The sequence below is a fragment of the Aphanomyces invadans genome (genome assembly GCF_000520115.1).
Source record: "Aphanomyces invadans strain NJM9701 unplaced genomic scaffold supercont1.2, whole genome shotgun sequence".
NCBI classification, from domain to species: Eukaryota; Oomycota; class Saprolegniomycetes; order Saprolegniales; family Verrucalvaceae; genus Aphanomyces; species Aphanomyces invadans.
The window spans coordinates 722,699-745,103 of NW_008580147.1; the positions used below are offsets into that span (position 1 = coordinate 722,699).

General features: G+C 54.1%; 14 protein-coding genes across 16 annotated transcripts; 10 read left to right on the forward strand and 4 right to left on the reverse strand.

Moving 5' to 3' along the window:
* Nucleotides 1–49: 49 nt before the first annotated feature.
* On the reverse strand, nt 50–1,834 carry H310_01085 (hypothetical protein). The gene is made up of 8 exons (XM_008864105.1): nt 1,462–1,834; nt 1,364–1,417; nt 1,169–1,314; nt 989–1,122; nt 800–936; nt 626–756; nt 481–580; nt 50–431 (listed from the first exon to the last, which is right to left on the reverse strand). The coding sequence occupies exons 1-8, from the start codon at nt 1,753–1,755 to the stop codon at nt 174–176; spliced, it is 1,254 nt and encodes a 417-aa protein (XP_008862327.1). The 5' UTR covers nt 1,756–1,834; the 3' UTR covers nt 50–173.
* Nucleotides 1,835–2,005: 171 nt separating this feature from the next.
* Nucleotides 2,006–6,445, forward strand: H310_01086 (hypothetical protein; the record flags this gene model as incomplete). The annotated part of the gene is made up of 11 exons (XM_008864106.1): nt 2,006–2,198; nt 2,322–3,042; nt 3,101–3,285; nt 3,344–4,539; nt 4,592–4,975; nt 5,032–5,171; nt 5,218–5,349; nt 5,395–5,623; nt 5,677–6,036; nt 6,102–6,164; nt 6,221–6,445. 11 exons carry the CDS (start codon nt 2,006–2,008, stop codon nt 6,329–6,331), a joined length of 3,714 nt encoding a protein of 1,237 aa, XP_008862328.1. The 3' UTR covers nt 6,332–6,445.
* A 57-nt stretch (nt 6,446–6,502) lies between these two features.
* Nucleotides 6,503–7,849, forward strand: H310_01087 (hypothetical protein; the record flags this gene model as incomplete). The annotated part of the gene is made up of 4 exons (XM_008864107.1): nt 6,503–6,901; nt 6,956–7,066; nt 7,144–7,787; nt 7,837–7,849. The coding sequence occupies 4 exons, from the start codon at nt 6,503–6,505 to the stop codon at nt 7,847–7,849; spliced, it is 1,167 nt and encodes a 388-aa protein (XP_008862329.1).
* On the reverse strand, nt 7,815–10,275 carry H310_01088 (hypothetical protein). The gene is made up of 8 exons (XM_008864108.1): nt 9,858–10,275; nt 9,683–9,781; nt 9,427–9,630; nt 9,206–9,379; nt 8,835–9,150; nt 8,641–8,771; nt 8,498–8,589; nt 7,815–8,448 (listed from the first exon to the last, which is right to left on the reverse strand). The coding sequence occupies exons 1-8, from the start codon at nt 10,233–10,235 to the stop codon at nt 7,896–7,898; spliced, it is 1,947 nt and encodes a 648-aa protein (XP_008862330.1). The 5' UTR covers nt 10,236–10,275; the 3' UTR covers nt 7,815–7,895.
* An 84-nt stretch (nt 10,276–10,359) lies between these two features.
* Nucleotides 10,360–12,281, forward strand: H310_01089 (porphobilinogen deaminase). Its single transcript, XM_008864109.1, has 7 exons — nt 10,360–10,601; nt 10,668–10,817; nt 10,870–10,949; nt 11,004–11,077; nt 11,143–11,213; nt 11,263–11,340; nt 11,393–12,281. Exons 1-7 carry the CDS (start codon nt 10,386–10,388, stop codon nt 11,798–11,800), a joined length of 1,077 nt encoding a protein of 358 aa, XP_008862331.1. The 5' UTR covers nt 10,360–10,385; the 3' UTR covers nt 11,801–12,281.
* Nucleotides 11,321–12,274, reverse strand: H310_01090 (hypothetical protein). Its single transcript, XM_008864110.1, has one exon. It carries the CDS (start codon nt 12,243–12,245, stop codon nt 11,844–11,846), a length of 402 nt encoding a protein of 133 aa, XP_008862332.1. The 5' UTR covers nt 12,246–12,274; the 3' UTR covers nt 11,321–11,843.
* A 94-nt stretch (nt 12,282–12,375) lies between the features above and the next one.
* On the forward strand, nt 12,376–13,151 carry H310_01091 (hypothetical protein). The gene has a single exon (XM_008864111.1). The coding sequence runs from the start codon at nt 12,388–12,390 to the stop codon at nt 13,054–13,056; it is 669 nt and encodes a 222-aa protein (XP_008862333.1). The 5' UTR covers nt 12,376–12,387; the 3' UTR covers nt 13,057–13,151.
* Nucleotides 13,152–13,154: 3 nt separating this feature from the next.
* Nucleotides 13,155–15,651, forward strand: H310_01092 (hypothetical protein). Its single transcript, XM_008864112.1, has 3 exons — nt 13,155–13,562; nt 13,608–15,187; nt 15,248–15,651. Exons 1-3 carry the CDS (start codon nt 13,193–13,195, stop codon nt 15,596–15,598), a joined length of 2,301 nt encoding a protein of 766 aa, XP_008862334.1. The 5' UTR covers nt 13,155–13,192; the 3' UTR covers nt 15,599–15,651.
* A 61-nt stretch (nt 15,652–15,712) lies between these two features.
* H310_01093 lies at nt 15,713–17,150 on the reverse strand (the record flags this gene model as incomplete). 2 transcript variants are annotated; one of them, XM_008864114.1, is made up of 2 exons in its annotated part: nt 15,713–16,705; nt 16,760–17,150. In XM_008864114.1, the coding sequence occupies 2 exons, from the start codon at nt 17,148–17,150 to the stop codon at nt 16,278–16,280; spliced, it is 819 nt and encodes a 272-aa protein (XP_008862336.1). In that variant the 3' UTR covers nt 15,713–16,277. The 2 variants fall into 2 exon arrangements, with proteins under 2 accessions (XP_008862336.1, XP_008862335.1); XM_008864113.1 differs by having other exon boundaries at nt 15,713–17,150.
* Nucleotides 15,750–16,115, forward strand: H310_01094 (hypothetical protein; the record flags this gene model as incomplete). Its single annotated transcript, XM_008864115.1, has 1 exon — nt 15,750–16,115. One exon carries the CDS (start codon nt 15,750–15,752, stop codon nt 16,113–16,115), a length of 366 nt encoding a protein of 121 aa, XP_008862337.1.
* A 124-nt stretch (nt 17,151–17,274) lies between the features above and the next one.
* On the forward strand, nt 17,275–18,487 carry H310_01095 (hypothetical protein). The gene has a single exon (XM_008864116.1). The coding sequence runs from the start codon at nt 17,322–17,324 to the stop codon at nt 17,646–17,648; it is 327 nt and encodes a 108-aa protein (XP_008862338.1). The 5' UTR covers nt 17,275–17,321; the 3' UTR covers nt 17,649–18,487.
* A 345-nt stretch (nt 18,488–18,832) lies between these two features.
* H310_01096 (hypothetical protein) lies at nt 18,833–19,199 on the forward strand. Its single transcript, XM_008864117.1, has one exon. The coding sequence runs from the start codon at nt 18,864–18,866 to the stop codon at nt 19,185–19,187; it is 324 nt and encodes a 107-aa protein (XP_008862339.1). The 5' UTR covers nt 18,833–18,863; the 3' UTR covers nt 19,188–19,199.
* A 421-nt stretch (nt 19,200–19,620) lies between these two features.
* On the forward strand, nt 19,621–20,258 carry H310_01097 (hypothetical protein). Its single transcript, XM_008864118.1, has one exon. The coding sequence runs from the start codon at nt 19,656–19,658 to the stop codon at nt 20,160–20,162; it is 507 nt and encodes a 168-aa protein (XP_008862340.1). The 5' UTR covers nt 19,621–19,655; the 3' UTR covers nt 20,163–20,258.
* Nucleotides 20,259–20,649: 391 nt separating this feature from the next.
* Nucleotides 20,650–22,147, forward strand: H310_01098. 2 transcript variants are annotated; one of them, XM_008864119.1, is made up of 6 exons: nt 20,650–20,791; nt 20,842–21,056; nt 21,109–21,178; nt 21,230–21,417; nt 21,471–21,688; nt 21,735–22,147. In XM_008864119.1, exons 1-6 carry the CDS (start codon nt 20,690–20,692, stop codon nt 21,872–21,874), a joined length of 933 nt encoding a protein of 310 aa, XP_008862341.1. In that variant the 5' UTR covers nt 20,650–20,689; the 3' UTR covers nt 21,875–22,147. The 2 variants fall into 2 exon arrangements, with proteins under 2 accessions (XP_008862341.1, XP_008862342.1); XM_008864120.1 differs by having other exon boundaries at nt 21,471–22,147.
* The last annotated feature ends 258 nt before the right edge of the window (nt 22,148–22,405 follow it).

Consider the following 22,405-nt stretch of genomic DNA (forward strand, 5'->3'; position numbering starts at 1 on the left):
TCCAGCACGCCCAACTGACCCCGCCGCTCCCGATGCTCATGCATCGTTATCAAGCTACGACCTCACTTTATATTCGACATGGATTAGTTGCTTGTTGCCCTGTCCGCCCCAACAGCGTGGAAGGGAACCCAACGTATCCACGTCGGTCGGCATGCAGTCGTGTCGTTGAATCCCTACGATCGAGGCTTGGCGGCCAGCATGTTGGCTTGCGCTGTGCCTTGTTCAGGCGCGGTGTGCAGCAAAGTGACTCGCTGCACGTCAAACAAGTCGACGACCATCGCGACGCGGGCCTGGCTAGGGTTCACGCGAGGATGGAGTAGATACAGCACGCCGTTCTTGACGTCGAACAGTGCCGTGATCAGCGTCCAGTTGGACAATTCGCCATTCACATGGGACTTGTCGTCGTGGAAGATTGGATACGACTTGTCCCCCTACATGCCAAGGGAGGGTTGGTACCATGGCTTTTGCAAGGAGATGTACTTGATCCCCCAGGAGAGCCAAGGTAGTTGAGACAGAAGTGGGAGGGACTACATGGGAGTAACGACGCAAGCGGTGGTAGCTGCTGGGGCTCGCAGGTTGGCTGCCCACACGATGAGAATGCGCTTTTGTGTTGGATGGAATGTACCGGATGAGCATCGACTGGTACTGGTTCGTGTGGAAGAAGGGCGGGTCTCCGACCAAGATCTCGCGGACGTTGGAGCGATTGAACGATGCCACTTCAATGTTAAATACTCGTGAAGATGGAATATGCATGATCTACACACCAAGATGGGATGAAATACGGTGCAGATGACTTGACCTGGATGTTATGCCCCGACGCCTGCCCGGGTCGCGTAATGCGTGCGATGGCATCATCCAAGGACGTAGAGCCCAAGACATCGCGAGAAACGAAGCCTCGACCGAGGCCGCCGACGTCAATGTCGAGCGGTTCGACATCTATCAGAGACCGCCATGTCAATTGCAACATGCACATTGCCAGTATACGAACAGTTCAAGGAGAAGGCGACGCCATGCTCGTTGGCCCCAAACGCCCCCGTCGGCAGGTCACCGAGATACGTGTACGCAGTGAACCAAGGCTCGCCCTTGATCTTGGCTGTGACCAACGCGGTGTGATTGACGTCCCTGCAGCGAGTGGCCGTGAGCTACCAAGATCGAGGATGCGACGTACCCGGCACCACTGTCTTCGTTGTGACCGACGACGCAGAGGTTCGACGTGTGCAAGACCAGGTCGGAGCAGTGAAGTTGGCACTGAAACGCATTCGGGCGGGGAATCGACTGGCCGAATTCTTCGATCAGGTTGATCAAAAACAAGGTCTACGGCGTTGGGATTAGATGGCACGTTGTGAAGCGGCAAAAGGCCAACCGAGAAAGGCTCGCCACTGCCAGCGGAAATCCCCTCGAGCTCTTCCACGTAACTCTTCACATGGTGGTTAGTATCGCGACAGAAGCGGACGGCGATACCGGGAACGTCTTGTTGTGCGTTGCAAGGTACTTGTCGTACGTGGTCTTCCCCAACGGGGTGTTGTAGAAGGGAAGGAGCACCGTATGCAGCTGGGAACTCAAGCGCAAGCGAGTTGAAATCGCGTCGCGGAATTGCTTTCCAAGCAACTCACCAAACTCGAAGTGTGAGTCCCCTTCATATTTGAACCAAGGGAGTTCCAAGCTCGTGTCCACCGACACTCGAGCGGGGGCGGCATCCGCAGATAGGCCCGCGAGAAGAACGGGCAGAACAAGGGCACGTAGCATGGATCCCATCGACGGCGAAGGCTTGTCGTTCTGATGCTTCTAGTGCACTCGCCAGTGGTGGTGCTTCCCTTTCCGACCTCGACCAAACTTCAATGTCGAGGTGGATCTTCTTTACGGTTAACCAATCCGTGCGCATGACTTTTATCTCGAGCGTTTCATTCGCTAATATTGTTCAATTAATATGTATATCTTCCAATCAGAGGTAATCACAGGATCACATTGGACAATATTCACCAGATCTCAAACCAATTTGACAGCCATGGCGACGGCGCATGAGCTGGTACCCAAGGTGGAGACACAGGCGAGCGATTTCGTCAAGCTGTACCCCGAGTACGATGGCCGCAATGTAGTCGTTGCAATCTTCGACACTGGAGTCGACCCTGGCGCACCCGGGCTTCAACGGACACCAGACGGTCGGCCGAAGATCATTGACATCGTCGATGCGACCGTAGGTCACACGATCGCGCTGTTTGTGTAAACCTCTGGAGCTCATGGTGCATTCTTTAGGGATCAAGTATGCGTGCCTTCGTCGATAACATCCATGCGTTGACCAAATCTTCTGATGATTCCCCTAGGTGATGTTGACATGACGACCGTGGTCAAGGCGAAAGGAGGCAAGCTCAAGGTCAGTGCGCAAAAGGTATGGACGGTAAATCCGGCCTGGAATGCAGTCGACGACAACTTTCGCGTGGGGATCAAGCGCGGGTACGAGTTTTACCCGCAGCCCCTCGTGACGCGGCTCAAAGAAGCTCATAAAGACGACTGGACCAAGTTCCAACGTTCCGCGATCAATGCCACGCAATGCGAGCTTGCAGAATGGACACGGACGCACGACATCAAAGCTCTGACGCTTGCCGATGTCGAGGTCCGAAAGGACATCGTGGCCCGCCTGGCCATTCTCGAGGACTCTGTGAAATCGTTCGACGACCCTGGTCCCGTGTTTGATTGCGTTGCGTTCTTCGACGGCACTCATTGGCGTGCCGCCGTGGATGCGACCGGCACAGGCGACTTTTCAACCGCCCACGCGATCGCGAGCTATCGAGTGGCCCAAGAATACGCCACGTTCAGCGACGAAAGTCAGCTCAATTACGCGCTCAACGTGTATGACGATGGCGACGTGCTGAGCATCGTGTGCGACGCAGGCTCCCACGGCACCCACGTGGCAGGGATCGTCGCGGCGTATCACGAATACGACCGGACCAATAATGGCGTGGCACCAGGCGCTCAGATCGTGTCTGTCAAGATTGGAGACAGCCGTCTGGGGGCGACAGAGACAGGGGTTGGCATCTGCCGAGGGTAACGAAAGCGCACCACTTCGTTTTCAAGCCTTCGTGACAAACGGTCGGCGTGTTAGGATCCTGGCGGTACTCGAGCACAAATGTGACATTGTCAACATGAGCTATGGCGAGCACGCAGCGCGCCCCAACTACGGCCGGCCCGTTGAATTGATTCAAGAGCTTGTCGAAAAGCACGGCGTGATGTTTGTGGCGAGCGTCGGGAACGACGGGCCCGCGTTAGGCTCGATCAAATCGCCTGGAGGTGTGTTGTTTGGCAAGTTGAAGTCGTTCACAGGTCTGTCGTGTGGCGGATTGGGCAGGGCTGTCATCGTGCATTCTCGGAGTCGGCGCGTACGTGTCTCCAGACATGATGGCGGCAGAGTACTCAATGCTGGAGCGCCATCATCAAGGCACCGCGTACACGTGGTCGTCACGGGGACCGGCGATGGACGGCGACGTCGGCGTGAACGTGTTCGCTCGTGGTGGGGCGATTACGTCGGTGCCGCAGTGGACGCTCATGAAGAAGCAGCTGAAGAACGGGACGTCCATGGCGTCCCCCAACTGCGCTGGGTCCGTTGCGCTGTTGTTGAGTGGGTTGAAGGCCAACAACACCGGTGCAAACCCATACGAATTGCGTCGAGCGCTCGAGAACACAGCGATCAAGGTGCCGCATGTCGAGTCGTTCGCGCAAGGCTGCGGGCTCATTCAAGTCGTTCCTGCTTTTGAATACTTGCAAAAGTACGCTGCCAAGGATGCGCACGTGCCGTTGTACTACGACGTCCGAGTCACGCGACCTGGCACGACCGCGAACACGCGAGGCGTTTGTCTCCGTGAGCCTACCGAAGTGTTTGGCGCGCCCAACGTCGAAGTGCAGGTGAAGGTGTGTCCTGTCTTTCACGCCAGTGCCCCCAATCCCGACAAACTTCGCTTGGACATGAACATTGCCCTCGTGACGTCGCAGTCCTGGATCGCGGTGCCCCCGACAATTGCCTTGTTTCACGACAGCCGTGTGTTCTCCGCGTTGGTGCATCTGGACCACCTCGCGACTGGAAAGGTCCACTTTGGCGAGATCCTCGGCTATGACGCCACCGATAGAGCCAAGGGGCCGCTCTTTCGAGTGCCCGTGACGGTGATGAAACCCACGGTTCTGGTGCAACCTCACAAGACGCTGTCACCGACCGTGGCCCCCGGGGCCATCTTTCGATCGTTCTTCATCGTCCCAGCCGGTGCCACATGGGTCGATGTCCGCGTCACTTCGGGGAAGCAGCTGCAGACGCTCGGACGAAATCGCACGGTGGTGCTGCACTTGATGCAGTACGAAACGCATACACGACCGAGCGCGACATCCTTCCACAAGCGATTTCAGCTGGATGCGTCGGACGCGGCGTACAGCATGTCGGTGCGGGCGTTATCAACGATCGAAGTGTGCGTGGCGCCCATGTGGAATACAGGCAGCGACCCCGTCCTGCTCGAAGTCGACGTTGTGTTTCGAGGGATCGTGCCCCACCAAACTTCGGTGATGACATCACACCCATCCTGGGCCAGTACATTGACATTTTGTACGACAGATCGTGGTCCAAGGGGGCGAAGGGGTCACTCGAGTCAATTTAACCGCGATGCTGGCGCAGGAAAACATCCTTCCGCAAGCCAAGTTGTGTACATGGACGCAGCGCCACCGGCCGACGGAGAATGCCATCACGCCGTGTTCCAGTCGAAGCACGTGGCCCGACTCTCGTGTCGTGTACCAGCTCGTCGTCACGTACAAGTTGACAAAATCGGAAGACGGGAAAGCAGTGCTGCGGCTGCCCATCTTGAACGGGAGACTGTACGACGCCCCATTCGAATCGCAGCTTGTTTTAGTCTTTGACGCGAACAAGAAGCTCCTGGCAGCTTCCGATGCTGTACCAAAAGAAGTGGTGTTGCCCAAGGGACCGTTGATCGTTCGAGTGCAGGTAGCGTTTGGAAGGAACGCAGGGAACAACTTGTCATGATCTCGCGGTCGCTGTAGGTTCGACATGAAGACTACACGTTGCTCGATAAGCTGGCGAATATGGTACTCTTTGCAGATTTCACGGTGAAGGATATTGTCGTGCCAGTGTACGACACACCGGACGCCGCTTCCCTGGGATCCAAGCCCATGGGCTCTTTGTACGAGAACCTGAACGATTCCGTGGCTCTAAACACTGCTGCATAGCGTCCTTGAACGGGGGCTGCAGGTGCCAGTGTATGTGGGCGAGCCAGACAAACTCCCCAAGGGCGTCGGCCCTGGCGATTTGCTGTCTGGGCGCATTACGTTTGGAAAGAGAGGCGGGACGAATTGGAAGGGGTGTGTACGTTTTACACGAGCTTCACCTTATGCGTGCGATGGCAGGTCGGCATGCAAACCCGACGGATTCACGTTGACGTATGTGGTGCCACCAGCAGAGGCCAAGCGAAAGGAGCCGGATGTTGCGCCGACGACAACTACAGACGACTTGGAGGAAGATGCGCTGCGGGAATTCATCTTGACTCGCGTGAATAAAGCCATTGGAAAGGTTACGTTTGATGCGTTGTGGGAGAATGCAATTGCAACTTATCCCAATTCGATTGCCCTGTGGAAGGTACAACCTTCGTGCAGAGCCTGCAAATTTTTAGGATTGACGCAGCGGCACAGGCGAAACTCGCGCATCTCGACAATGAAAAGAATCGCCTCCAGCACCTCCAAGAAATCGTGGAGGCTGCGACTACGCTGGAGACGTTGATGGCGCCGTGGCTGCCCACCATGACTGCGTTTTATGGCGTGCGACAACTCCCTGGGCATTCTTCGGTCAAGACCAAGATGGACAAAGACAAGGCTACGATCGTCGACACGTGGGCACGAAAGGCGCGGGCACTCGGAGACCTCAAATACGCTGTCGAGTTTGAGAAAACGTTTGGGCTCTTGCAGCAGTGGGCAAACGTCGATGACCCCAAGTTTCTCCATGTCGGGTTGCACGAAAACCTCGAGAAGAAGCAATTCGGGACCGCCTTGCAGGTACGGAATGTTCTCGGAGCATGTACCAACGGGTTGACACAATTGAATTCCTTTTGCGTGTTCAGCGCTTACAGAAATTCCAAGAGCTCGATGCCACGGACCGCGACAAGATCATGCCACCGAAGAAGGTACACTACTCAACTGGTCTCGCGGACGAATGTGCAACCAATGATGTTGCTACTAGGTCTTGGAGAAGAAAATCGAGATTTACGCAGCGTTGGGGTGGACTCACATGATCCACCATGAGCAGACATGGGCCGCGATCAATGCGCCGGCCAGATATACCCTTTTTTAGAGGCTTCGTTCGGGGCCTGCTTACCTTAACGTCGTCCACTTCAATGGACATGCAAGCACAGTGGATTCATCACCAACTTAACCCACCCCATGGCTGAAACCGTGTTGTCTAAACATAGCTATTCAAATCACCAGCGTAGTGCGTGAAGGCTGACTGCATCCACCGTCTACGATGAACTCGCGGGACTCGGTGGGATCGTACTTGAGCTCATTGCGTAGTGAGCGAAAGGTCGTCGAGAAAATCGACGAAGGGGTCCCGTTCTTCGTCCCGCAGCTGTCTAAAGTCAAGACGTCGGCGATGTGCATCAAGACGCAGACGCATCTTCTCTTTGGGTACGAGCGCCTCGTGAACCAAGGGGAATCCTACCGCAAGCAGGGCAATGCCACGCTCTACACGGACGAGAAGCTCCTCGAGCGGCAAAATCTTCAGCACGACCGGCAGGTGCAAGCCGCTCTAGGTCGGTTCTGGGACACCTTTGGCAGTGTTCGCAATGGAAAATCCACCATCGACGAACTTGAGTACTGCGACGTGTTTGTCAAGCTGTTTAAGGCCCTTGTGCCGCCTCAAGAGGTATACCTCCGTGCTGGTTCATCTCCAGACCAACTGAAAAACGACCGACATTAGTTTTCCGTGCCGGAAGCACGCATCATTGTCGAAAAGGACTGGGCGCGGGACGTGGGGGAGAACTGCGACGTCATGGCGAAACCCATGTTTTACAAGTCGCTGTTCGAAGTGGTGAGCGATCGAGGGAGGAGTCTTCACACCTCCTTCGAATTGCCGTCACATGGCGACGCTCCCATGTTGTGTTGTAGGCGGATCTGTGGACTGTGGGCATCGGAGTCGACGAATACACCAAGTTCTTGACCAAGCTCTTTGAACGAGTCACGATGACTGTGTTCGACCAAGAAAAGGCGCTGTGGCTGACCAAGTTCGCCGAGTTGGATATGATCAAGTCGTCGTGGAACGATGAGGACAACATGTCGCCGTCGCCGAAACGAACCCCCGGCGTGGCGGCCATCGCGAAACTCAAGAAGAAATCCCACACGATAGCGTCGTTCAAGCTCACGCCTGATGGAGGGAGTTTGGATTTGACCAAACCTGGCACCTCGGACGCCCCGAATCTACCCGACCTCGCCTCCCCGGATCGCCCCCCTCGCCGCCCTGCTCGGCCGCGACTCACCCCCGAACGAAAACCCCCTGACGAGATCACGACCACCCCACCAACGATCGAAGAGCTCAAGTTGACTAGTTCCACCGATGGACCAGCGAGCCCCATCGCGAGCCCTGTCAAAGCCACATCCCCCAAAAAGACAAAACTCGCAGAGACAAACAACCAAGACCGCATTGCCATGCCGAGCATATATCTCTCGCCCGACTTGGACATCCAGCGAGAAGACGACGTCGCTGTGAAGCGTCGTCTGCGCGAGAACACCAAACTGGTCCAGCGCTTGCGACGGTACGGCTTGCTCCCTTGCCTAGTTACCGACAAAGTGAGATATGTGTAGCACGACGTACTGATCCTCTCGACCGTCAAGTTCTTTTATTTTATCTCCTTTGTGGAGCGCTAATACAGCCCGCCACCCCCTCCTCCTTGCTTCTTGAGCGCTTTGTCTTTGCGTCGGTGGTTGGCCACAACGCTCTTGTTTTGCTCCTTTCTCGCACGAGTGATCTGTTGCTTCTTGGGATCTTCCTCAGTGGATGGCGAGCCTTGCTTCGACCTCGGCGCTCCCCGATCGACCTGCCTTTCGGTGTTCGCCGTCGACCCTGGCTGCTGCTGTTTCTTGGCATGGCCATCCCCTCTGCCTTTCGTAGGGACGAGTCCTCGTGGTGGGGTTGCAGCACGTCGTTTCGTTTCACCTTCCCTGCCATCGTCGCCTTCCTCGACGTCCACGTCGCCGCGTTCTGTTTGGCTGTGGTTCGGGTTTCGCATGCTCTCCCAGAAAGCATCTTCCGCCTCCCTCGCCCGGACCACCTTGTTTCGCGCAATGATATCTTCGTAATCGGTCGGCTCGTCGTCACGCACGCCAAACGGCTCGTATTCCTCGAGCTCGTCGTTGTAATCGTCGTTGTACTCGTCCATGTGCACTGGTTCGGGCCATGCTGGCTCTTGGTCGTACCTACGATAGACACTTAGCATCGTCACAGCGGCACCATGCACCGGTATACGTTTGGGCAAGCTGGAGTTGCTTGGCGAGGTATTCAGGGTCTGCGCGAACACTCTCTGGCTTGTACATGTCGGGCAGTTTCTTCTTTCCCACCTACATAGCGATGAAGCGTCGGAAAATCAAAACAACTCGCGATAGTGTTACCCATATCTGCGTCGGGTCAGCTTTTGACGTTGGTGGCGTCGTCGACGCAGGCACGGACGTCAAAGCTGAAGCCGTGATGGCAATATAACGAGGGTCGCTTTTCGTCAACGTTCGATCGAGACTCGCGACCGCTAACAAGTTTCGACTGTCCGTTTTGGCAAGAAAACGTGAATTTGCCAAAAAAATCGTTGTACCTGGGGGTAGGACGTCTTCCAAGAGCGCCACGATAACTTTGTCGGACGAGTATTCGCATGCAACAGTGACGAGTTCGAGAAATCCGTCGCCCAAGTCGGGAAAGATGTCCTTGACTTGGACTCCAATCGACTGGAGAATCGCAGCTCTGTCGTCTTGCGCTGTGTTCCCCACGACAACATTCGGGTTCGTGTCGTCGATGGGGACGGCAGGTGTTGCTGGTCGCGCGCGCTCGGGCAGCTCGCTCAAGAGAAGTGCGAGGTAATCTCGCTGCGCATCGTCAATAGCGCCATCGTCAAACGCACGTCTGCATTTCGTCTGGACGATAGCTCACAAATGAGGCACAACCACGAGTCTCGATAGAAGGACGCACTTTGAACTGGAGCAACTTGCACAAGTCGCTGACAAGCGACGCTGGTTCGGCCGCGTCTGCGTTATGCAACAGCGAGTTGAGAACGCCAAAGAACGCTTCGATGCGTTGTGCAGCTTGCATCGGTTGCCTTGTCAATTTGGAAAGAAATGTCTTTTCTAGCCAAATACCAAGGCTCTGCAAAGCAGATGAGTTTGGCTGGTCACGGCGTACGATTCACTCACAGACAACATGTGGCGACGGGTCACTGGGACGAGCTTGTCGTTGCGGCTGAGCTTGTTGAGAATTGGGAGGTCCGTCTCGTAACAGACCAAAATTGCGTGCAGAAGCGTTTGACCGTCAAAACTGTGGCTGAGGTCTCCCGCGGCGGCGTGTGGAGGTGTTAGAATCGAGAGGAACACGTCGGAGCTGGCTAGAAGCGCATGGATCTGGCCACGAAGAGTTCAACGAACGGTGAGTATATCAATGCAGATGGCTTACCGTTTTTGACATATCGCAGAGCTGAGTTTGGATTCGGGTCGCTTCAATAATGCATGGGATGTGGAGGGATGCCACTTGGTGATGCATGGTCAACAGTGCCTACGAAAGGCAGAAAATATCAAACGGCGTCACAGTGATTGAAACGTGCAAATGCGCACAACGGATGAGGACGCACATGGTAGAATACGTCGTGCAGCATGGGGATCTGATCGACAATGCGCGGCGCACAGGAACACACCCGTTGCAGCCACCATTCCAGCACGTGCTCATTGCTCTGGGCGTACAAAGAACACATGACAATAATGCGAGGCAATGTGAGGAACCCTCGATTCACTAAATGCGCGAGATCGAGGCCATCCGATGCGACGATCCGAGCCGCAATCAGCAAGAGGTTGTCGCCGTGTTTGGACACGTAGAACTCATCTGTTTCGGAGTCGAGGAGAACAGCTTTCATTTCACCAAAGAGCCAATCGGAGACCGAACTATCGTGAGCAATTGCTTCGACGAACTCGTCGTCGGTGAGGCCGAGAAGGGACGTTGCTACGTCCACCATGACGACGAGGGATGGAGGACTGGGGCGTGCTTGGCCAAACTCTTTCGGAGGACAATCATCTTGGAAAATCCGGATAATTTGAATTTATCCGGTGCGCTCGACACAGGACATTCAACCGAATTGGAAGTGAAAATTCATTTGACGGCCACGATGAGCACCGGCGACGAGACGAAGCGGGTGATTTATGTGTCTTCGCGGAAGAGCGACCTCGCGCTGTACCAGACGCGCGAAGTCATATCGATGCTCCAGGAGCACTACCCTGAGATCCGCTTTGAAATCGGGCTCCAAGACACGGTCGGCGACTCCGTGTTGGACAAACACTTGACGCAATTGGATAGTGTTGGAGTGTTCACCAAGAGCTTGGAGGTACACGAACATAATCCACTCCTCTGATCGAAAGAATGCATGTTGACGAGTGATTTGATGGACCAGGATGAATTGCTTGCTGGTCGCAGCAGCTTTGCAGTGCATTCGTTGAAAGATATGCCGACTCAACTCCCACCTGGTCTTGTGCTTGCAGCCATCTGCAAGCGTGAAAGCCCCGAGGATGCTGTGATCATCCACCCCAAGCACAAATCTGAGGTAGAGGCGCTCCTACAGATTGCGAGTAGGAGGTGATTTTGGTGCATTATAGGGTCGTTTGACGTTGCGCCAACTTCCTGAAGGCAGTGTCGTTGGAACCAGTTCTCTTCGTCGTGAAGCGTTGCTGCTTAAGTCTGTTCTCAACGTCCTATGCGCTACTGTCTTCGTATTGATTGCGTTGAGTAGGTTGTATCCCCATCTAGCCATTAAGACCATTCGCGGCAACATTCAAACGCGGTTGGCGAAACTGGATGACCACGGTACAATTCCCTTCTCCTTGTCCTGTACACGCGAGGTCTCGAATTGTGTTGTGGCGTATGGCTAGACGAGTATGATGCCATAATCGTCGCGGCTGCTGGTTTCCGTCGCGGGGGTCTTGGCAAACGCATTGATCAAGTAGGGCTTTGTCTCATTGAACCTCCTTCTCAACACTCCATGCGGTTAGTTGCTCGACCCAGAAGTGTTTGGGTATGGTGTTGGCCAAGGTAGCATTGGTGTCGAGTGCCGGGAGGATGACGAGGAGGTTTGAACGTCGTATCTTGAGTGAACAATCTATCTCATGCAGAAATCGTAAGATATTGGCCATGCTGGCCAAGATTGAGCACGAAGAATCGGCACAATGCTGCAAGGCAGAGCGCAGCCTCCTACGGTCCATTGAAGGCGGGTGCCAGATCTCGATGGGTGTCAACACGACCCTCGACGACGACACGATCAAGTTAACTGTGACCCTCCTCTCGAGAGATGGTAAAGTTAGCATCACCGAGGCCACTCGTGGATCTCGCTTCGAAGCGGAGCAGCTTGGGGAAAGCTTGGCCCATGAACTTCTGAAGAACCCCGATGCCCGCCCACTCCTCGGCCCGGCAGGACAGAAGCGCGCGCTCACGTATGGGTACATGGAAGCCCCTGGTGATGCCGCAGCTGCCGCAGCGGAAGCAGCCAACTCGAGTCCGTCGAAGAAAGCGTGCATCCGAGACAATGAGTAAGTGTAGAAAATCCATAGAGTACGGAAGAGCCGTTCGTGGTGAATTACTTTGAATACTTGGCAATGCCAGACGACACGTACGACGTTTCCCAGTTTTGTCCGTCGTATTGTTGGATGTCGACGTGTGTGACTGTGCCGGGCGTGATGCACGCAATGGTCACGGCGACACCGTCCGGGTTACTGCGGGGGACGTAGAACGGTTGCACGCCACATATACGGCAGAACTTGTGCTTTGCCGTGTGCGTGTTGAACGTGTACGTGGTGAGCACCTCCTCTCCTGCCAATAGTCGAAAAGACGACGATGGGACGATCGTATGCACGTTGCGCTTCATGGCGCAGATAGAGCAGTTGCAGTCGAAGGCAACAAGGTGGTCCGGTGCATCGAATTCAAACCGGACCGCGCAGCAGTGACAGGAGCCGGCGTGGGTCACCTTGCCGTCCGACATGGAGATTCGCGGTGCTGGTCCAGTCGAAAATGTAAATGCCAATGTGTGGAATGCATGTCGTGTTTAGAAAGACCTTCACTCTGGCATGGCCGTTTTGCGTAGTTGAAACGTTCGAATGGCGGGTGTCGCTTGAAGATCGACGATGGAGCCCAAACGGTTGCCGCCGTCGCCACGTGGAGGCATTCCGCCGAAATTGGAGCGTCCTGGCGTAACATCTTCATTGACGTCACCAAGAGCAGCTCCACTAGTCCCTCCACAGGCTCAGCCTGGAACCACATCTACCCACACACATTACAACGAGTCGACGTGGTTGCGGGATGACGAGTTCATTTGCGATGCATACTACGCTAGCCAGTCGAAGGCAAGGAAGACAACCTACTCGTCACCGTCTCGCCCTGTGCAAGCCGCATTGCTTCACAGGCAGTGCGTCGAAGTCATTGCCCAGTGCACGCAGTCGCTGAAGGAGCGACAACAGAAGATGGCAGAGTTGACACTACCGTTCGCTCCTTTACGTAACAAATCTGGGATACTAACCCCTACCAGAGATAGTCTTGCATCGCCAAGCCCTGGAACAAGGCTGTTTGAATCCAGCATTTCACCAATCCTCCCGGCAAACAACATTCCTCAGCCGACACCCGAGCCTTTATGCGACGTGAGGAAGCGGCTTTCGTTCCTCGACGATTCAGAGAATGAAGACAAGAGCTTGCATTCCGTCACGCCGACTACCTTGTCCAGCGATCTCTCCACCGAGTACGCCCAAGCATCAGATGGAGCTCCTGGTGGTAATCTTCGTGATGGCACGATGTTGTGAATTTGAACATTTCTACTTCCACCACCAATATGATTGGTTATAATTCCAGCAAAATAAACCAATCCATGAATTGGAATAGAGAGCTAACAATTCCATGTGCCGCACGACTTGGATCCGATCGCTATGGGTTGTGACGATGCTGCGCTTCCTGGCTACAGTTGCATCCACCACATACGGCAAAGGAATGATATGCGATGAGTTGTCTTCATCGACATGTATCCAACGGCTCCATGTCGCACTTCATGCGCAAGCACATTCGTCCAATGACCATTTTGTCGTGGGATCCGAAATGACATGCCGTGGATTTGGCAAAGCGTTCGGAGCCCAAGGACACCACGTGCAGATGATGTACCCTGGGAGCTATAGCTCCATTGCCGATCACTCGTGGGACATTGTCTTCATCGAAGGGTGGTTTCCAGCCATTGTCGCGTTTATTCATGAAATTCGACGCCTCACGCAAGGTCACGCAAAAATCTACTTCTTCTGCCTCGATCCCGACTTTCCAGGTTCTATTGGCGTTTGCACATTCGTCCATCTCTCACACGATGCAGGTTTGGATACCATCCAGCAACTGGACGTCGATGCCTTCTTTTCCAACAGCCACGATGCCCTCCGAGTCCTCCAACCGCATGCTCCGCATTCTGAGTTCATGCTTCTCGCAGCGGAGCCTCCATCGAGCGCTGGATTCAGTCGCGACTCAAGTTCGCTCAATGTTGTTTACGTCGGAAATGTCATCGGCATCAATACCAAGCGAGATCTCGCCGATATGCTTCGCGAAGCGATTCCCTTTGGTTTGACCATTTACGGTTATGCTTGGGACCTTGTACCAGAGTTCACTCCGTATTGGGGCGGTATCTTGCCACCAGAAGACCTCCCCAGGGTGTACGCAACAGCTCGCGTCGTGCTCGGCGCCACCATGGACGGGCAGCGACGCAGCGGCATGATCAACAACAGAGTGTTTGAGGTACTTGCGGCTGGCGCAATATTGATTAATGATCATTACGAAGCCCTGGAGCAACTCTTGGAGGACCGCATTCTATACTACAGCAAGCCCGGCGACGTCGCTCGCCACTTGCTCGAGCTGTCGTCCTTCCCGTACTCGCCTGTCGATTTGCAAGCGTTCGTCCGCTCGGCCCACACGTACAATCACCGCGTTCGGCAAATCCTGGCCGCACATTTCAGCCTTTCGACGCGCCACTCGTGCACCGATCGACTGCACTGCCCCAAGTTTGTCGTTGTCTTGGACGAGCATGTCATGACGTCAAATTTTCTCGTGTCGCTGTTCGTACAAGAAGTGCTCCTTCCAGCGCTGGAGAACCTTCGCAACTATTATCACGTTCGACTTGTCTCTTCAGTTGGTGAAGTCATGGCTATGACAGACCTGGGTTTTCACGATTTTGTGCTGGCTCTATCGTGTTGGAACTGCCCCATCGATTTCGACCTCCGGCAGAGTGCTGTCAATTCGCTCATGGTGGGCAAAGGCATGTACTTGCTGCGACCGCCTCCAATCAAGGCACACGATCTCGACTTTTACGACGTCCTATTCGTCACAAGTCCCTTGGATGGCGATGTTCTGCTCACCACTCGAACGAATCGGCAGCATGCGTTTGGCGTTCCCAACCGAGGGCGCCATCCTGCACGGACCATCGCAGATTCAACCTGCGAATGGATGGCTCTAGGTGACTGGACAGACGATGCCCAACGGCTCGTTCACATTCTCGACAACGCTGTTGACAGCTCCCAACCAAACGTCACCACCGTTGTTGTGTTTCCGGACCATTCGAAGCTTGCGTTGGCCCACACAGTCGCGTACCTGCAAGCAACTCAGCCACGCCTGATTATTCGATTTGCAACCAGGCCAAGTCAAGTGCTCGAGATGTTGATGGAGACGTATCAATGCAATGCGTTGTACCTCCCCGCGACAGATGAAGTCGGTGGAGGAGATTGGGTGGTGGCGATCGCTGCAACATTGGGGCTAACACTCCATGTGCAACCAGATACATCGAGGTGGTCGAGGACGTTCGTGGATGTGCTCAACTCGACGTGGGACCTGCAATACGTGACCAACGCCTTTCGTTTGGGCATGACCCAGAGACTCTGCCTTGGCCACGGTGGCGCTTTCGTTCGTATGGTACATTGCGTGGGTCATATCCTGTCAAATTCCACGCTATCATTGTCTCACGGAGCGTAGGTGTGGCCTCTGGACGGCGCCGTCGTAGGCGAAAGCTTTGACGTTTCCTTTGAAACGGAGCGATTCGAGATTCCGCGAGACGGAAGCGTGTGCCTTTTTGTCAATGACCAAGTGAAGGGATGTCTTGTGCGACCAAACTTGAGTTTCGCCGTCGAGTGGCCGGATCAAAAACGGAATGACATGCTGGTCCTGGAGCTGACCCTTCGTAGCAATATCTATGGGAACGACTTTGCCAAGACGGAACCAGTGACAGTATTGTTCGGCAATGGCAGCCAAGAAACCTACCAGATAGCAGTCGACCCCGTCTTCGTGAGCAACGATAGGCGTCATGAGCTGATAGATCCCAACTAGAACGAAGAGGCCATGATGGTCCTCACGTGAAATGCAGCAATTTTCAAAAAGAGATGAAATATCTTCCTTCTTTTGGTTAAATGCACCGTATCCGGATATAGCAACTGTGCCAATCGACTGCCAACTTTCCATCGAGAAGCGGCGCAGCAGGATGGACACAACATACGATCTATCGAATCCAGACTTTGAAGGGGAACTGACGAAGCGAAGTGTATGGCTAAAGGAGTGGCGCGCGCGATACTTTGTCCTCAAAGGAAATAAGCTCTACTTCTGCCGCGTCAAAGGCGAGAGTCCCCACGGAGTGATCGACCTCTCCGAATGCCTCACCGTGAAATCGGCCGAAGAGAAGACCAACAAGCGATACTGCTTTGAAGTGGCGACGCCGGAATCAACGTACTACATGCACGCTGAAAGCGAGAAGCAGAAGGAAGAATGGATTGGGGCGATTGGTCGCGCCATCGTCAAGTTTTCGAGCTCATTCACTGGTGAAGAAGGGGCGAACGACGAAGAAGTCTAAGGCATGTACAAAGATGCAGAGCTGTAATTCTCCTATTTTATGCCAGCCGCCGTTCACCGACCCTTCCTTTTAACTTACTTTCGACCTGCCACAGCTCCATGCCATGTCCTCAGCACCAGCGTGACAGGGTGAATACCATTCAACATCGACGTTTCATCATGGCTACGCCGTCGCCGGCGCCCACGGCCCGAGCCACTGAATTACGATGCTGTTTACAAGGTCGAGGGGTAATCTTGTGGCAACCACAAGTGCACACTTCGGATCTCGACAAACAGGTCGCAAGGCGTGCCACACCAGTTTCTCGTAGATGACTCTGTTGTCGTCGCCCCTTCGTCGGCCAGCGGCCCACACGTCGAGCGACACCAACGTTCGATCGAGTTCCGATTTGTCGTTCATGTTCAACGGGAACAAGAGGGACCTGACGGCCTTGACCACGTCGCTTGGGGTGCGTCCACTGCGATCTAACGCGTCCAGTGAAGCACTGCGCTCGAGGAGAGCGATGGCCACACGCCATCTGCCAAAGCTGCACGCCACGTGCAACGGAGTAAACTTGTCCGTGTTGGCCACATTCACTTGGGCACCACCGTCGTCTACGAGACACTTGACCATCTCCGCGTCTTTGCAACCGTGCAGAGGTGTGTCACCGTTAAATGTCCTCGCATGCACGTTCGCCTTGTGTTGTACGAGCACACGTGCGATGGACGACAATCCACAAGTGTGCAATGGTGTAGCACCGTCGTATCGTTGCCACTCGACACAGGCACCTCGGCGGAGAAGCAGCAATGCAGCTTCAGCAGATTTGGCGAGATGCAGCGGTGTGGCCTTCCGTTCATCGTTGCAAAGAACATTGGCGCCACAGTGCAGGAGAAGCGTGGCAGCTGGGACGTTGTCCGCGAGGATGGCTTGATGGAGCAAGGTTAGGCCTTTTGAATACAGGTTGACATCGACATGTTCGACGAGGTGCCCGAGAACGTCTTCTCCTTGATGCGCGTGTATCGCTGCTTCGAGGAGGGTGTAGTCGCGGTGGACGCGCATTTGTGAAAGTGCACCCGAGCGCAATTAATTTACACGAGGAAAAAATCGAACGAAAACGAGAGAGGAAGTATACAAAAATTCAGTGTGACCCATCCCATGTACAAACGCTCCAATTAAATCACAAGACCCACATGACGAGGACGACTGCGAGTTTGCGCCGCAGCGGTCACGATGGGCTTACGATCCTGCCAGCCTTTCATGCAATATGACCACATGACACAGCACTTCTCTGTAGATCCGCATTGCTACGACTCGACTATCTCCACCTTGATCCCACGGTCATACGTGACGACAGCAGGATACATTCCTCGCTTGGCGACGTGGAAGGCGACCCCGAGGTCTCTTCCGTTCTTGAAGAAACGCATCTCCGAGTTCGCTGCGTCCAAAACGACCCCAAGCACGTCGCCTGTCTTGAAACGAGTGCAGTACGGGGTATTGTCGTGGCCGTCCTTGGAGCACAGGGCGCCGCGTTGCACGTTCAGGAACCATCCAAACTGATTGAAGTCGAACGGGGAATGTGGCCTTTGCAACGCTTCTTTCCAAAACGAAGGATCTTTCGTCAAGCCGATCGCGACCGTGTTCTTTTGCTTGGTGGTTGGGAACGAAATTCTGACAACAAAGGCATCCGCGGGCTCTCTGGCAATGACGACGTTCCACCCAGAAGACGTCGTGCGCAGCCGGCGGCCATTTCGATCGAACTCTGAATAGTGCCCACATCGCGCTACGTCCCATCGACCAGGGTACAGGTATGGAGTCATGTCGTGGACGGCCACGTTATCGGCTTTGCTGCGAGGACCGCGCTTGCCTGTGGATTTACTCGTTTGAAGGGGCTTAAGCAGTGCGGGAGCGGGAGGTGCTTTCCGAGGCGGAAGAACGCGAACTGGAACTGGAGAGGCGACCCTGGAGCGCTTGGAAGGCGGCATAGTAGGGTCAGTCGATTGATTGTGATCTTCAATGTTGCTGCTCGCGACCGAGTAGTCCTTGTTGAGCAATTCTTCCACGTGGTGCTGCTGTCTCAACAGTGAGGTCGACTGGTCCTCCAACAGACCGAGATGTGAGTTCAATTTCTTCTCCAGCGCGGTGAACGTGGACAAGATGGTGTTCATTGACGCGTGCTGTATTTTCTTGAGTTCTTCAAACTGTTCCTCTTGCTTCGCGAGTTGTTTGCGGCAATGGATCGATTCTGCCTTCAAATCGGCCAAAAATTTACTGTTGACAGACAAGTCGTCCTCGTCGCTGCTCTGAGTCCCGCTATCGTCGTGGCTGCTTCCGCCTGCATGCACGACTGTTTTTCTGTCAGACGTTCGAGATCGCGCATGCTTCCTCGTACCTTTTGCGCTGGGTGAAAACGTTTCCGTCACGACAGTCATCGCGGCAACCTTGTGGGTCTGGACGCTCATGGGGTCGTTGTCGGAATTGGTTGTGATGGGCGAAATTGGAGCTTTTTCCACCTTAATTTGCAAAAAATCGAAAACCCCTCTATTTTTATGTTCCAGTTGAACCTCTTTTGTATGATACACACCGTTGATGTGAGAACGGGTTTGGCTATTCTCAACTGTAAGCTCTGGCCCAGAGTGCTCGACGATGCCCTACCTGCTCACATGGAGTGGTTACTGGTGATATCTGGGGCCAATGCATCCCTATGGGCGGTGGTTCAACTGAGAGAAGCGGCTAGTTGGCCGCGGGTCTCGACGACCTTTTTAAATCACACGGATGGGCTGTGGGAGGCAAAACTGTGAGTCGACTTCATCGCGTTCAACACTGAAAACGTCAGGTTTACAGGTTTGCCATCCAAAGTCCACTCGTTTGCGATTACGACGTACGGCATGGATGACCCGAGCACAACCAGAGACTCGCGAGCTTGAACGCGATTCGTTTCAGTGGTGGTTTGATGACGAGGTGGTTCCACATGGATTCTCGCACTGTGGGCAACGATCTTACTGCTCATCCGAACCTCTCGTCCTGCTCGGAGCGCTGGTTTGTGGTCCAAGCCACATTGTACGACTTCCGCCAAGGCTTGAATTTTTGCTCGTGTGAACGCATGGCGCCGGGATTCTTTGAAAATTGATATCGTGTCCCGAATGAAGTCGCCCATGTCGCCGTTCCAATTTTCAAGCCCATGTGGTGGTCTATAGTCTCACCCGTACGAGGACGTTTACTTGAACTGACACTCGCGCATTCAATTACCTCTGTCCTTAACCAAACCTCAAACAAACTGCGTTGATCCCTGGGAGGTTCCTGGCGGCGGTTGATGTCTTCTACAAAGATACAATATGCCTCTCGACGACTGAAATACCGTCCCAAAAAGTTTCGAGCAGTTGGACAGCAAGTTGAGGAACTCGTATGGTTGCTGCGCAGACTTGACAGTGTACAGTAATTTCACGTCCGGGAAAATGCCGGATAGGCCTTCATCATCCGGATAGATTGCCTCGAAACTTCGAATCCGGATACGGAAGAAAATTTCCATTTTCGACCGTGTGAGCAGATCCAAAACAGCCGAGAGGGATGGCGCGACGTGTGAACCAAGGCAACAAGCGTGCATCAAAGACGTATGAGCGCCCAGGTCTGAGCGAAGAAGAGATCGAAGAGATTCGAGAGGCTTTCAACCTGTTCGACACGGACGGCAGCGGCACCATTGACCCGAAAGAACTCAAAGCCGCAATGCAGTCACTCGGTTTCGAAGCCAAGAACCAGACGATTTATCAAATGATTGGTGACATTGACAAGGACGGGTCGGGCTCTATTGACTTCGAAGAGTTCCTGGACATGATGACAGCCAAGATGAGCGACAAGGATTCTAGGGAAGACATCCAAAAGGTGTTCAACCTGTTTGACGACGACGGAACAGGTAAAATTTCACTGCGGAACCTGAAGCGTGTGGCAAAGGAACTTGGGGAAACCATGTCAGACGCAGAGTTGCTTGAGATGATCGAGCGTGCGGATGGAGACCAAGACGGGGAAATCAACCCCGAAGAATTTTATGCGATCATGACGAAGAAGACATTTACTTAAATGAGGCACATCCACAATTCATTTGATCGTTGTACCTCATGCATTGTCAAAAGTCCTCGCCAAGTTGCTCTTCCGCTCGCTCTTTCGAATGTCTTCGCAACAGCGCACGCGTGTTCGTAAACCTGGTTGACCTCATGTATTTGTTCTCAAGACAGGGCCAACTGTTGTGATCCCCATTTTCTTCTCCATTTTCAACGATTCAATGCAAGGGACGCTTCACCTGGGCATAGGGAGTTTGCCAGATATCGAAGGAAGTTCTTGAGTGCAGAAGAGAGGGCTGGACAATCGCTGCCGAACACGTTTCGTCTGTGCCCATGGTATCATGTGCTCAGTGATTCACATGCTTTGTAAGAAGTTGCAGTAATCGTTCAGGGCGGCGCGATGGGCGTCTTCCTTGGATCGACAATGCTGGCATCATTGCATTGCCTGCTTCCTTGAGGGGCCGGATAACCGAGGATTGACCGGATAATGACATCCGGTAAAGCGCTGGAGAACTAACTGGCACAAGACAAGTCGGCGACGTGACCATGAGCGGCGTTGTGCTGGCTTCCGCTGGTTACGACCACACGATCCGGTTCTGGGAGGCCGCGACCGGTACATGCACGCGAACGGTCAAATACCCAGACTCGGTATGGATCTTACATCGCACATGACTCTGCCACTGACAAGTTGTTTGTAGCAAGTCAACTGCTTGCAGATCACACCAGACAAAAAGTACATCGTGGCGGCGGGCAATCCCCACATTCGCCTGTTTGAAATCAATAGCAACAATCCAAATCCAGTGCGGAGCTATGACGGCCACTCAGGAAACGTGACGTCGATTGGGTTCCAGAAGCACGGCAAGTGGATGTACAGCGGGTCCGAGGATGGCACGATCAAGATTTGGGACCTCCGGTACTCCCTCCTTCCTTCACTCTCCATACCCTAAAGCAATACGTTGGAATAGCGCGCAAGGGTGTCAGCGAAACTACGAGTGCTCTGCGCCGGTGAACTCTGTCACATTGCATCCAAACCAGGTGCGATACTTCGGCCCCCGTCGTTGGCCACGCAGTCACGGAATCCTCCAGGCAGAGCTCATTTCCGCCGACCAAAACGGAAACATTCGCGTGTGGGACTTGACGTCCAACACATGCTCGACCAAGTTCAGTCCTGACAGCGAAAATGCTGTCCGTACAGTGGATATTTCTAAAGATGCGAGCACCCTCGTTGCCGCCAACAACCATGGCATGTGCTTTGTCTACACGCCGAAAAGCTCGTACGTGCACCACGCCTCTACCATTCTTGTCCATATATGGGGTATCGTGGTAGGCAAAACTACGTGCTGCGCCACTCGTGGTCTGCCCACAACGAGTACATCTTGAAGGCACGCATCAGTCCGAACGCTCAGTACCTTGCGACGTGCTCTTCTGACAAGACGGTCAAAATCTGGAACACAGTCGATATGACGCTTCTCCACACGTTGCAGGGCCACCAACGCTGGGTGTGGGACTGCGCATTCTCTGCTGTGTCGTCGTATCTCGTGACAGGTACAGTCGTGTGGCATCTCTGGCATTTGACGAGCGTTTTCGGCAGCTTCATCTGACCATACCGCGCGGCTGTGGGATCTGAGCACAGGGGACTCGATTCGCCAGTACAATGGGCACCACAAGGCTGCCATTTGTGTCGCATTGGACGACAGCGTGCCGGAGGTTGTGGATGCTTCGAGTAAATAAAGGCCCAAGTAAACTCACACCCCAACGATCCATCCATTTTACTTGAGGTGTTGGAACAGCTTTGAACACAAATAGACAGCATCTTCAAATGTCAGGTTGATGGTTAGACGGCGTAGGAGGTGCCAATACCTCCATTCCCCCTGCCATGGTTTCCCATTCCCACTCGCGTGTGACTGCCCTGAAGCGCCACTTCGATGCTCAGAGCTGAATCGTGATGCCGGACGCTTCCTTCTACGACTTGACTTGAGCGCCGACCACGTCTCTCCGAGCAGGCTGGTCCACAGGCGTACCAACGCCCAACATCCGTTGAGTGTATTGACGGCTCTTTCAACATTTCGGTGACCATGGCTTTCGGACTCGGGAATATCGCGTTGAGGGTCCAGCAACCACACGATCAAGAGCGGCGTGAAGTTGGTGATGTCATTTGTGGTAGCAGCTATATTTTCGCGGATGGGAATACTCCTGGACTGATCATGTATTATCCACAACGCCACAACGATTCGGCGCCTGCTGAACTTGGAAGTTTCGTGA